General features: G+C 38.5%; 1 protein-coding gene across 1 annotated transcript; it reads right to left on the bottom strand.

Moving 5' to 3' along the window:
• Positions 1–1,986: 1,986 nt before the first annotated feature.
• ppp2caa (protein phosphatase 2 catalytic subunit alpha a) lies at positions 1,987–10,338 on the bottom strand. Its single transcript, XM_062986833.1, has 7 exons — positions 9,964–10,338; positions 8,016–8,225; positions 7,392–7,565; positions 5,048–5,137; positions 3,498–3,659; positions 3,261–3,379; positions 1,987–2,094 (listed from the first exon to the last, which is right to left on the bottom strand). Exons 1-7 carry the CDS (start codon positions 10,063–10,065, stop codon positions 2,022–2,024), a joined length of 930 nt encoding a protein of 309 aa, XP_062842903.1. The 5' UTR covers positions 10,066–10,338; the 3' UTR covers positions 1,987–2,021.
• Between the last annotated feature and the right edge of the window lie 3,547 nt (positions 10,339–13,885).

The raw sequence follows: 13,885 nt of genomic DNA, 5'->3' as shown, positions 1-13,885 counted from the left end.
TGCTAAATAATAATAATAATAAGTTCAACTTATATAGCACCTTCACCAAGCTCAAGGTCGCTGTACAGTAATAGAGAGTGGAAACAAAACAAAAACAAACAGGAGTGTGTGAGGATAGGTAAGAAATATAGGTTCAAGAAGTAGAATGAAAATGTTGTGAGAAGAGATGGGTCTTTAGAGACACCTTAAAAACAGAAAGAGAAGAGATAGAGCGAACAGTCGAGGGCAGAGAGTTCCAGAGTGTTGGGGCGGCAACGCTGAAGGATCTGCCGCCCATAGTGGACATCCTAAATCTAGGAACAGAAAGCTGATTTGTGTCTGACGACCTTAGTCTGCGAGTGTGCGACGTGTGAGAAGTTTAGTAAGATAGGCGGGGGCGAGACCATGAAGTGCTTTAAAAGTGAGGACCAGAATTTTATCTTTAATATGCATGGAAATTGGCAGCCAATGTAGTTTTTCCAGAACAGGGGTGATGTGGTCAAACTTTCGGATAAATGTCAGGACCCTAGCAGCCGCAAATGTCGTAAATGTAAATATTGTCCTGGTCAGGATCGTGGTGAAAAGAGCAAGAAGCCACAAACTAGACAGAAAAAAACTAACAATCCATCACAAAGCTTTGTTAGCATGACTGTATATAGTACAGCATTGCCAAATCATTAGGGGAAAACAAAAAAAATAGAAATGTAAAACAATAACAAATAATAAAAACAAAAATAAAAAGAAACTCACTAACTCCAGACTATTTAAGTATTTAAGGGCAGTGATAGCTCAGAGGTTAAGGTACTGGACTAGTGATCAGAAGGTTGCCGGTTCCACTGGTGGGACCCTGAGCAAGGCCCTTAACCCTCAATTGCTCAAAATCACGTTCAGTCATAATTGTAAGTCGCTTCGGATAAAAACGTCTGCTAAATGCCAAAAATGTAAATGTAAGTACAGTATTATGAAGCATAGAATGGCTTTATCTGCTTCCAAAGCAGTCATGAACAGACTGAGCTCTTCAGCCAAGCAAATTAAAAGTCTACCCACATTCGTTTACATATCTTTAGTACCGGTGCAAGGGTGGGTAGAAATTTGAGTGTCTTTTCCAAGCTGTCCTGTGTCCTTTTATTCAAAACGCCATCCCAGCCAGCGCCATAACCTTATGCCTGTTTAGACTATAGCATGCAGTCCTGTGTGAATGAGCAAGTGTGTATGTGATGTGCCCTGCGGTTAACTGGTGTCCCATCTGGATGTATTTCCCCCCTGTGCTCATTGTTACCTATCTGGGATTAAGTTCAGATCAGCCCAAACCTCAGCTTGATGAAGTAAGTGGTAACTGAAGTAAAGTGAATGAACAAACATTTGATCCTCACAGACACATTCACACAGGACAAAGCTGAATGATTATGCTGATTCAGCGTTAAATGAGATATTTGACTTTAAAAAGGAGTTAGAATCCAAGAAACACCTTTAATTACATCACAGAAAACAAAATAAGTGTTTGGTTTTACAAAGTTGGGTCGAAACCGGGAAGCAGTTACAAATAAATACAAATCCTACTGTAGATAATCGACAATCTACAAACACTGAAAGATTGTACCAGAAAAGTGAATTTTTAATTTTATGCTTTAAAAAAGTCTGAAATGAATCTGATGGAAGGTCGTGGTAATTCAGCATGATGCTTTGCATGGCAATATTTTATTCACCACAATGTCAACACTGTCCTGCAGAGAGATTCTTAAATATAAAAGCACATTTTTAACACTGGTAGGCAATATAAGCTGCATCACGGGTGATGTTTGAGAGAAATGAAAACAAAGCTTTTTTGAACAGCTGTACAAGTAAAAATAACACCAAGAGTTAAATGCTTGTATACTTGTGTATGTTTTTCCTTGTTTACATGAAACCCTTTTACCATTTTACATCAATGGCACATATTGATCCATTTATAAATAAGAGAAATCAGGAATCATAAATAGTTGGAGAATAAATGTATATTTTCAATCCTGAAGTTGTGGGATATTTTATTAGGCACCGGGACATTACAGAAAATAGTCTGGGGTTCGACGAGTGACGTGAGGCTCCCCTCTTCTCGGCGCTGGGTCAAACTGCAAGCTAAAAAAACAATTGTGTTAAAGGTGCACTGATCAATGTATTATTGTTTTACTGATATAAATAAATATTTGGAGAACATGGCGAATTACATTTATCAAAACAATATGCATCCTTTTAAGCAAAGACATTTACATGACTGACCAAAGCTGTCTCAAAAACACAGGTCTGGTCTGGCTTGATTACATCCCTGCCACTGACCTTATAAAAGGAACATATGCCCCTTAACCCTATACATTATTTACAGCTCTCAAATGCTAACATAACAACTCTAATGTCAAGGGATAATTCTAATAATAAATTATAACATAACAACTCCCACGTTGAGATAATTTTAATGAGACAAACCATCTATATAATGTAGCCAGAAGTGACTCAGTTTTACTGTAGTTAGCTCATTCGATCACTCAATCAATCGAAAGGGACCACCACAGGACCCCCACTGACCAGATGATGTTTGGTGGATTAAGATGAACCAGACTAGACCGCAACAAGTGCCGACAGGATAAAGAGGCCAGAGTGTAATCTATTAAAAAAACTCAGTTCTGACTTGAGTGCAGTGTTAAACAGTCCTAACAAGACTGCTGCATCTAAAACATTCAAACTAGTACAACAACCCTACTATGTCATTGCAGTGCTGAGAATGGTCCATTACTCAACATGTGGTCACTGGGGGGTCCTATGAGGGGCGCTTTATATTGATTGACAGCATCCAAGCTTGTAAAAAGTGCTTATATGAGTTACTGTAGCCTTTCTATTCTCCTCTGACCTCTGTTATCAACAAGGATGTTTCCGCCCACAGAACTGCAACTCACTGCAAATAATTTTCATACAACGCCTGGTTATTTTCATCTACAGGGCACCAATCCATCACAGGGCCTCAGCCACCATGACATAGACAATCATGTTTGGATGTAAATGCCCGACCAGTCAGCAGCACCGCTGGGGATTCAAACCCTGGATTCCGGTGGTAATGGGAAATATTACATTATTTACATTCTGTATATAAATTTACAGATTACAGATAAAAAAAGAAGGGTTAAATAAAAACTGTGCCAGATCAGGTAACTGGACAAGAATGATTCACTGTGGCAACCCCTGAACATGCGAGCAGACTCTATTCTAATAATTCCAAGATAAAGAACCGTGTCCTATTCCTTCATACTTACAATGAATACTTGAGGGTGTCGTCTAGTTCCATAATAGCCGCCTGATTACCACAGCGGTAACAGTAATTGGGAGCACTGAAGATTGTAACAACATTCCTCTCATGACACCAATTATACCCCTACAAAACAGTTAGAATACAAACACACAATCACAAATAAAATTTAATGAACAAAATCATTTGCTACTACTAGACTTGCTTTCATCAAACTCAGAAAGCATGTGTAAACCTTTATTACCTCCATGACTAACTGGTGAGCTCTGGACACAAGGGTCAGGCAGTTGGCGTGATTGAAGGTTTCGGAGATGTCCTGGCCGAACGTGTAGCCGGCTCCTCGGGGTGAAATCCCCCAGCCACCACGGTCATCAGGGTCTGACCACAGCAGGTCACACATAGGACCCTGACAATCACAGAACCATGGATAGAGGTTAGAACATGGTAATCATCATTTCAATAATTAAGACTTAGAGATTATGACTAGTTGTAGTTACAGTAAACACTGGCTTGATTCGTTTTGATGGCCTTTATTTATCAAAGTTGTCAAATCTTGATCTTAAACTTACACACAAGTACTCCCAGTTTTGTTATTTATCACTCTAGCTGTATAATAAAACTCTCATCTGGTTTGAGCCTATTAGTTTACCAACACAAGAGCTGGGTTGTTAAAGTTCACAAATTCATTTACATACTTTTTATATGCATAATATTAGTTATAAATGGTTATAAATGACGATGATAATAATAGCCTAGTGTTAAGGTACTGGACTAGTAATCATAAGCTCACTGGTTCAAGCCCACCACTGCCAGGTTTTTGCTTTTGGGCACTTGAGAAAGGCCCTTAACCCTCAATTGCCTCAATTATTCACTTTGGATAAAGGCATCTGCTAAATGGCAACAATGTAAATGTAAATAATAATAATAATCAGGATTATGTTAGAGCCAAGGTCTACCCTGAAATTGTCATATTTAGAATTTGTTACATGTGTACTCCTCTTTGCTTAAGTATATATATTTGATTTAACTGATTGAATTCCCTTCTTCTTTTATCTCTGGTTATCATAAGCTTGTTAATACTAAATCTGCATTAACTGGACTGGGTTTTATGTAAATGAGGGTGAAACGAATGAGATACCTTGCTGTATCAGTACAAAAGGCTATGACAAAAGGGCATTATTTATAAAGTCTGTTAAAATTGTTACGATTGATTGCTGAAAGTCTATAACAGTGGGCCATTCCCAGAACATATGATACTGCGGAGCAGGAGCCTCTGTCATAGGTGAGATCTACTGTAGATTTGGTTTCGTTTTTGTCCAATGTACACAATACACTAATTTTAGTTGAATTAAACGATGTTGTGCAGATACCAAAAAAGAATGAATAATTAGAAGGCACATTTGTAATGTGATGAAGAAAAATCCATCAAATAATACATGGGTTCATATAGTTAAGTCAGCAATTTTAGTAGCACTTTTACAGATAGAAAACGACATTTTTGACTACAGTAGTACAGTTTGACTACATTTCCTTATTATCAAAGTGGCATCATCAGTCCAAAAACCCCGGAGTAAACCCTGGTGAATTATAAGGTGATTTACTTTAGTACTGCTTAATAATGTAACTAAGTGACTCCTTGTTTTTTATTGTTCTTATCATTCTGAATGAACTGAATATATCTGGAGAACATGATAAAACAGAATAGCTGAAAGCATTTGATCAGCAACATTTTATAACTATGGCATGGCATGTTTTTTCTCACTTCTATTCACAGAAACTGGACAGGAAACAGACCTCATGTGGAACCTCCTGAATGCGGTCCAGTGCTCGGATATGATCCAGCGTATCGATAGATGGAGACAGTCCTCCATGGAGACAGAATATCTACAAAACCAGGAAGGGTGAGATAACAGAGTTTAAATATAGCTACAATACTCAGTTACACCTACGAAAGGTCTATTTTACGAAGCCTAGCAAGATTCATATATGTAAAAGAGAGGTTTGTTGAAAAATACAATATACAGTATAGGGTTGGGCGGTATGACGGTATTACGGTATACCGCGGTATTCAAAAATGGTGACGGTATTTTTTAAATGTGAAGCGCCAAATTTCTGCTTCAGGTTTACCTTGAAAACTGAGACTTTAGGACACGCGCGAGTGAAGAGCCACACTGGCTAGCGTTAGCTGTGAGCTAACAAACAGAAACTGAATAACGGCTCGTCTTTTAATTTTTCAAAATCAACATTTTTTATCAGTTCAACCGGAAATGAACACGAGCGCGTGCATGCGCGGACATGTACTTATTTACTAAATATATCTTCAGTGTAAATCGAGCACAAGTGTTGAGAAAAAGGAGCAAACAGTAATAATAACGTTACGCCCAATCCGCTGTTCTGACTCTTGTCTGCCGTAGATTTTCCTGCCTATGTAAGAACTATTTTTTCCTAAATAAAAGCTATATTAAGAAAAAAGAATGTCTCACCTGTCGTGTAATGTGAATTATAAAATATATTGTCTGGCCCTTTAAGAATGTTAAGTGCACAATAGGGCGTAGGGAGCAAGTGTGTAGGGAAGAGATCGGATTTGTACCGTTTCTGTGCTCGAGTTTTGCACTGAGCTTGTGTGACATTTAAAGTAGCGTTCTCGTTAAACCACTCAAATGTTTGGACTTTTAACTATTTTAACATTATTTTACACACACACACCCCCCCCCCCCACGGGTACCGTATACCGCGGTATTTCCTGAAGACGGTATGACGGTATGAAAATCGGCAATACCGCCCAACCCTAATACAGTATATATAATTCCCAGTATTGCAAGGTTTGCTTCTTTCAGCTAAGTGCAGCTAAATGGTAACACCAGTGACAATGCCTAGTGCACAATATGTGCATTTATTGAGGCACCAATATTTTTCAACATGTTTAGAATGGTGGTCATCAGTCATGTAGCGCAAGCTTCCTAATTACTACAGCGATATACTACATCAGATTAAAACCAGCTGAAAGAAACTGCTGCTACCTACAAAGCGCTATGAAACACCATCTTAACAAGTACTCATTTACAGTTGTTATTGTTCTGCATTTTCCCAGTTCCAATTCTTCTGCCCCTTGTACCAGCCCCACGCTGGCCCTGGGAGCTGCAGACAAAAACCAGCCCCACACCAACATAAAGAGTCACACTAAACCCTACGTGTATCTCTCAATACTTGTTTTGGTGCCTTAACCAGTCAATAAATGTCACATATGCAGCAGCAGTGAGAGAAAACCCCCCACCCCACCCCACCCTCCAACCCACCCTTCCTCAGACACAGGGCTGGATGGATGGATGGATGGATGGATGTCTAGATAGATTTAATTAAATAAGGTTTATTAAATAACAAATGTCTTAAATTTAAATAAGGCTAAAATCAAAAATATTATTTAATAGCACTAGCATGGTACACAATAGACACTAAATATTTTATTGTCTATTTCTATGCTAGCCCACTACTATCTACCTGTCGGGCATCTACACAGACAGGCTATGTCTGAGCAGGATGGAAAAACAGCCTAGCCATTGAGGGGGGTGCGCTTGTCAGTGCACTTTCAGTGCCAGTCCCAAGCCTGGATAAAATATGGATGACTGTGTCAGAAAGGGCATCCAGCATAAAAACTGTGCCAAGGCACCCAGGTGGCCCAGCAGGATATTCCGCTAGCACAGCCCGGTTCGAAAATCAGCTCTGCTACCGGTCAGTTAGGCGCCAGACAAAAATTGGCCACGGAGTCTGCTGGGTGGGAAAAGGACGGATTAAGTGGGTGGGGTCTTCAAACGCTGTGCAAGGACCCTGGTTTGCAGACCGAGGCGCCCGTGCAGAAAGTGGATGAGCCTCATAAAAGAGTAAGGCGTAAAAGAAAGGGTCCGCTAGGTCTGCGCACGTGTTGGAGGGCGCGTGAGCAGCAATATACCCTCCTCAAACGCGATCGGGGATCCACAGCAGCGGAAGACAAATTGACTACGCTAAATCGGGAGAAAAGGGAGAAAATGCATAAATAAATAGAAAAAAATTTAACAAATTAACAAACTGGGCCAAATCAGACGCTGTACTGACCCCTAAATACAGGAGCAGCCAAAAGAAAAAAAAAACATCATCATATTACCTGTGTGTCCACTAAAGCTGTGAGGGGTAGGTAGTCAAAAAGGTCTGTGAAATACTTCCAGACGTTTGCATTGCCGTACTTTCTCAGACACTCATCGTAGAAGCCGTACACCTGGGTGATCTGTCTGCTTTCATGGTTCCCTCTAAGAATAGTGATTCGTTCTCTGTATCGAACCTAAAAAAAGGAGAAAAAAACATAGAGGTAAATTTACTGCATGGGATAGCAGGATAATTTGTCTACTTAGTACATGATGCAAACGTGTGTAGTCTATATGTTGAGGCATGCTCTTAATTCATTCATTCATTTATTAATTTTCAAATTTTACCACCGTTCTATCCTGATCAGGGTCAAGGTGGTTCAATGGCTTACTGGGTGCAATGCATTAACAAACGCTGAGTGGGACACCAATCACAGGGCCACCCATCCATCACTAGCCAATCATGTGTGTAAGTAGAGGTCAGACTGGCCAACAGAACAGCTGAGGATTTCAACCCTGGATCCCAGTGGTAGTGGGCTAGCGTCATTTAGCACCCAGGCATTTTACAAGGACAACCTTGATCAGGGCAATCAAACATAAAACAGGCTGTGCGCATACATCTTCTTACAATAGTACATTTGATTTACCTTTAAACAGACCAGAAGTGTGACAGTCTCTACAGAGTAATAGCCTCGGTCCACATAGTCACCCATGAAGAGATAGTTGGTATCTGGTGATTTCCCACCAATCTTAAAGAGCTCCATGAGATCATGGAACTGGCCGTGAACATCTCCACACACAGTAACTGGACAACGCACCTCCTGAACATTCGACTCCTTTGACAAAATCTCTTTTGCCTGGAAAACAGACAAAACAGAATTCAGGATTCAGTAATAGAAGTATGATATTGTACACTGTGCCACCATATGACCATCAGAGATATTACTTTGTATGTAACAGTGGTGACGCAATGTATTGGAATATTGTTTTATAATCTGCCTGACAATGGGCACTAACAAAGAGGGCACACCCAGCCAGCTCAGGTTGCCATCTGCACTGCACTGGGAAACAGACTCGGATAAGGTTGAAACTTCATCTCTGGTTATCTCTTTTATTTTCTTCAGGATCAATAATCTATCTGTCTGTCTGTCTGTCTGTCTGTCTGTTATCTATCTATCTATCTATCTATCTATCTATCTATCTATCTATCTATCTATCTATCTATCTATCTATGTGTCTGTCTATCTATGTATCCATTTGTCTGTCTATCTATCTGTCTATCTGTCTGTCTGTCTGTCTGTCTGTCTGTCTGTCTGTGTCTATCTATCTATCTATCTATCTATCTATCTGTGTCTGTCTATCTATGTATCCATTTGTCTGTCTATCTATCTGTCTATCTATCTGTCTGTCTGTCTATCTATCTGTGTCTATCTATGTGTCTATCTATCTATCTGCCTGTCTGCCTGTCTGTCTGTCTGTCTGTCTATGTGTCTATCTATCTATCTGTCTGTCTGTCTATCTGTGTCTATCTATGTGTCTATCTATCTGTCTATCTATCTGTCTGTCTGTCTGTCTATCTATCTATCTATCTGTGTCTATCTATCTATCTGTCTGTCTGTCTGTCTGTCTGTCTGTGTCTATCTATCTATCTATCTGTCTGTCTGTCTGTCTGTCTGTCTGTGTCTATCTATCTATCTATCTGTCTGTCTGTCTGTCTGTCTATCTAGCTATGTGTCTGTCTGTCTATCTATGTATCAATTTGTCTGTCTGTCTGTCTGTCTGTCTATTTAGAGAACATGCCAAACTCTGCATACACTGACTGGAGGCAAGGTGAAACCATGCCCATTATTTAGTTGCACTGTATTACGTCATTTTTTAGTTTTCCTATATTTGACCGACAACAGACGATAATGAAGTGGACACGCCTTGCCGGCTCTGGTCCAACCAATCGGCTTCCTTTATAATGACAAAACACAGTAAAAACATACAGTGTTGGTGCTGCACAACTCCAGGGTTGGAACTTCATGTCTGGTTAGTGTTCTGGTTAAGTTAGTGTTTCCTTACAGCCTCCCAAACCATGTCAAAGGATGTATAGGCTTTTCTAGGTGTGAGTCCCAAAGGAAACCGATGTGGGAGGTTGGAGAACATACCAAACTACTAGTCATGTGACAGGAGTCAAAGATTAAACCTTGGCTAATCAGGGATAAAACCGCGTATAATAAAAAAAACATATTAAACAATGTATTGTTGTAGGCTAATTATTTAAATTAACAGTACTATTGTTACTATAAATATTTTAATTGTTTGAATATCTGCCTGACAACGGACAATTATAAAGCGGTCACACCCCGCCAGCTCGGGTTGCTATGTTCGCCGAACTGATAAACAGCCAATCAGATTCATCTCTAGCTGCCAGGCAGCCAATGAGCGTCTTCCTATGAAGAACAGAAAGCCAGTAAAAATAGAAATCACTGAAAGTATTAAGGCGTAACTGTGGTAACTGTAACTATAGTAACTCAGGTATTTATATACAGTAGCTATAGAGAAGCGGCTTTAATTGGCAGCATTAAACCTGTGTAATAAACAACTACTTACTTTCTCACAGAGAAATTTAACCTGGTTCTCCGACAGCTGTTTACACTCGTTCAGCTGCTCAATCCACTGGTCCAGCTCTTTAGTGAACACCTTCTCGTCCATTTTCTCCTAAAACAACGATTTAAAAGTCCGTGTTTAAACTGTGCAGCGGCTGCTTAGCCGAAGGTTTCGCTTCATCCGGGTCTTTTGCTGTCTGTTAAATCTGGTCAGGAATATGAAGCTATAAACCCGCTTAGTTTTACAGCCGCACCCTGAATTATTCTAATATCCTGAAGATCAGTTTTCCTTCTGTTAACGATGAATCAATATTAGTAAACAGGGCAGAAATGAAGCGGTAGCGTTAATTCCTGGTGAGAGGCTACAGCAGCGCAGAAGCCTAAGAGGAATCCGTGCAGCGTTCACTGACACCACACGTTATAAATCGTTGTGCAGTATTACTTCCCTCATGACGTGCGAGAAAGAAACTGGGTTAACTTCGTGCCACAATCGTTTTTTGTACTGAACAATGTATAAAACTACATTGTATTATATAATGTATTAAATATGCATCATAACTGTACAAGTTATGCTCTATTTGTAGAAATACGAATATACTATTCTTAGTAAGCCCAATATTACATAATTTACAGCATTTAGCAGACGCTTTCATCCAAAGAGACTTACAGTACTGTGTGGCAGTATATTGTCTAAGCAGTTGAGGGTTAAGGGCCTTGCTGAAGGGTCCAGCAGTGGCAACCTGGCAGCGGTGGTGCTTGAACCAGTTTTTTAAATTACTAGTTCAGTGCCTTAACCACTACGCTACAACTGCCATATTATTTATGACATATACAAGTTAAATTATGCAACCATGACCAGGATAAAGCGTTGGTAAAACATGAAAATGAAATGAAAATGACTGTTTTTACAGTGGGCAAATATATGATCTACTTTTGTACCTGGAGGAAACTCACAGACACTCACAGAACTGTGAGGTTCAAACCCAGGTTCTGGAACTCCTGCAATGTGCTTTAAAAAGTACATAAAAAATGTTTAAAATAGGTATTTGTTTTAGATAACACATAACAGTGTGTATTAAAACATTAACACTTAGTATTTTTAAGTATTTAACTTTATTGGTTTTAATTTGCTGTTTTCAAATACATCACAGAAATATTGTTGCAAGGTCTATGAGTGTGGTAAAGACTGTTCACAGAACGAACTAAATAAATTAAAGTGAGATAAAAGCTTTTGAAACAAGTCAAGGATCTATTTATTTATTATTTATTATGATTTTAACGTCATGTTTTACACACTTTCATTCATAACAGAAACGGTAGTTACTGGTTACACAAGATTCATCAATTCACAAGTTTAATGTCAAACACAGTCATGGACAATTTTGTATCTACAATTCACCTCACTTGCACGTCTTTGTACCATGGGAAGAAACCGGAGCTCCCGGAGGAAACCCACACAGACTCGGGAAGAACAGTCAGGGATCTAATCATACAGCAGATGAGAGTTTAGTCAATCAATCATAAAGAAAAACAAAATATTTGAAACATAGTCTATCATTTTACTAATCACGTTAGCTATCACTTTTAACTACTTTATCCTAAGTGTACTGGTGGGTCCTGCACCACCTGGTGAGGCAGGAAAATATCCTTGATAGGGCACCAATACATCACAACAAAAACTAAAATATTTAATCAGTGACTCAGTGGTGAGTTCACTCTTTGAGGGGTGGAATGCCACTCAGACACGGTTACTCCTCAAACCCAAAGGTGTCCAAAGGTGAAGATCTAACCCCAGTCCTTAGAATTCATGTTGGTGTTCTTGGTATTTTGTATGTTGATATTTATAATTGGGAAACTACAATGTACTCATTAGAAGTTCATTAATCGGATGCATACCTTTGCAGCCATTGTTTTTATGTAAGACATGGTTGTACTAAATACATACTAAATAAATGTGAACTATATGTGAATCTAAATTGAGAGATTTAAGTTTTCACTCAAATTATTATGCAGCTTTTTTGTAAGGAAAAACACTGTATTAAATTTTTGGCAATCTTCACTTGTGGGCCTCAGAAATTTGGACTCAGCAAAGATTTGTTAAGATTTTGTTGTATGAATACACAATCAGACTATGCTGGTAATGCAATTCCACAGATACAAATTCTTTGCTCTAAAATGTAAGCTCATCTAAAAAAAAAAATCGTAAATACTTACATATACTTTTACATAAAAATCCAAACAATTGCTCTAAGACCTTTTTTTTTTTTTTTTTTTACAAATTAGCTTCAATAAAAAGATTTTAAGTTAAGTTAAAAATAATAATTATGTCCATCTAATTATCCCCAAACACATTGTAGTTGCTAAAACATTACAGATGCATTAGATAATGATTAGGTTAAACTGGCTGGGGGGCGGCACGGTGGCTAAGTGAGTAGCACTGTCGCCTCACAGCAAGGTCCGGGTCCTTTCTGTGTGGAGTTTGCATGTTCTCCCCGTGTCTGCGTGGGTTTCCTCCAGATGTTCCAGTTTCCTCTTACAGTCCAAAGACATGCAAGTGAGGTTAACTGGAGATACAAAATTGTCCATGACTGTGTTCGATATAACCTTGTGAATTGATAAATCTTGTGTAATGAGTAACTACCGTTCCTGTCATGAATGTAACCAAAGTGTAAAACATGACGTTAAAATCCTAATAAACCAAACAAACTGGCTGGAGCATTTCTTTAATATGTTATACTGGTGATTAAGATATTCCAAGACCAAAACCAGTACACGGGTTACTATAAAACTATTCAAGCTTACTAAAGAAAACACCACACTATTGATTTCTGAGGCTATTTAGGGCAGTGTTTTCCAGTTCAGCTCAGTGATTCCGGTGTTATTGAATGCACCCTTGCTGTGAGACAGGAGTCTGGATGAAGGAGGAGCTGCTGACCGATAGTTTAGTTTCTGAATAAACCTATAAATATTTTACTACCCATCGATTATTATACTACCTCATAATGTCTTCACAATCATAAACAGGTTAATATATAAACAACAGCAGCACAATTAAAAAAATGAAAGCAATACATTGAATGACACTTATACCATTACAGTGATTGTACAGTACAATTACACACTATAGGGCTACTTCTGTGGTGCAAATAAACACCAGTAAAACCCAGTTAAAACTTCTAAATATACATTAGAATTGGGACAACAGACATTAAGCAACAGACAGTTAATTTAGTGGTTTAACAAGGTGCATAGGTAGTAAAGCAGTAGTTCTCAACCAGGGGGCCACGACCCATTAGGAGGCCTCAGTGAGCACATTACATTACAGAAATAATATAATTACAGAAATCATTCAAATACTACACATACAGAAAACTACTTGCATCACAAATGTTGTATTATTACTAACAATACTGAACATACAGATAACCAAAATATAATAATGTTATTAGAAATACCACAATATTATCTGACATTCTACAATGGTATAAAATTGTGACACTACCACTGAATAAAATTGAATAACATATCAAAAACAGTATACACAGAGAACTAAATTAAATACATTTTATAATGATATAAATGTTATATTGAGAATTATATTGAGAAATGAGAATATTCACAAGTATCAAGTATCGAGAAAATACATACAAAATATAATTCTGTAATATGTTAAAATAGGGGATTTGTAGCCTAGCGGTTAAGGTACTGAATTAGTAATCAAAATGTCGCTGGTTCAAGCCCCATCATTGCCAGGTTGCCACTGTTGGGCCCTTGAGCCAGGCCCTTAGCCCTCAATTGCTTAGGCAATGTACTGTCACAGTACTGTGAGTCCCTTTGGATAAAAGCATCTGCTAAATGCTGAAAATGTAAATGTTAAAAAAAATGTGTACTTAATAAACTACCAGGTAATTTTTTATATTACCTGC

The sequence above is a fragment of the Trichomycterus rosablanca genome, chromosome 1 (assembly GCF_030014385.1).
Source record: "Trichomycterus rosablanca isolate fTriRos1 chromosome 1, fTriRos1.hap1, whole genome shotgun sequence".
In the NCBI taxonomy this organism is placed as follows: domain Eukaryota; kingdom Metazoa; phylum Chordata; class Actinopteri; order Siluriformes; family Trichomycteridae; genus Trichomycterus; species Trichomycterus rosablanca.
This window is presented reverse-complemented; position numbering and strand designations above follow the sequence as displayed.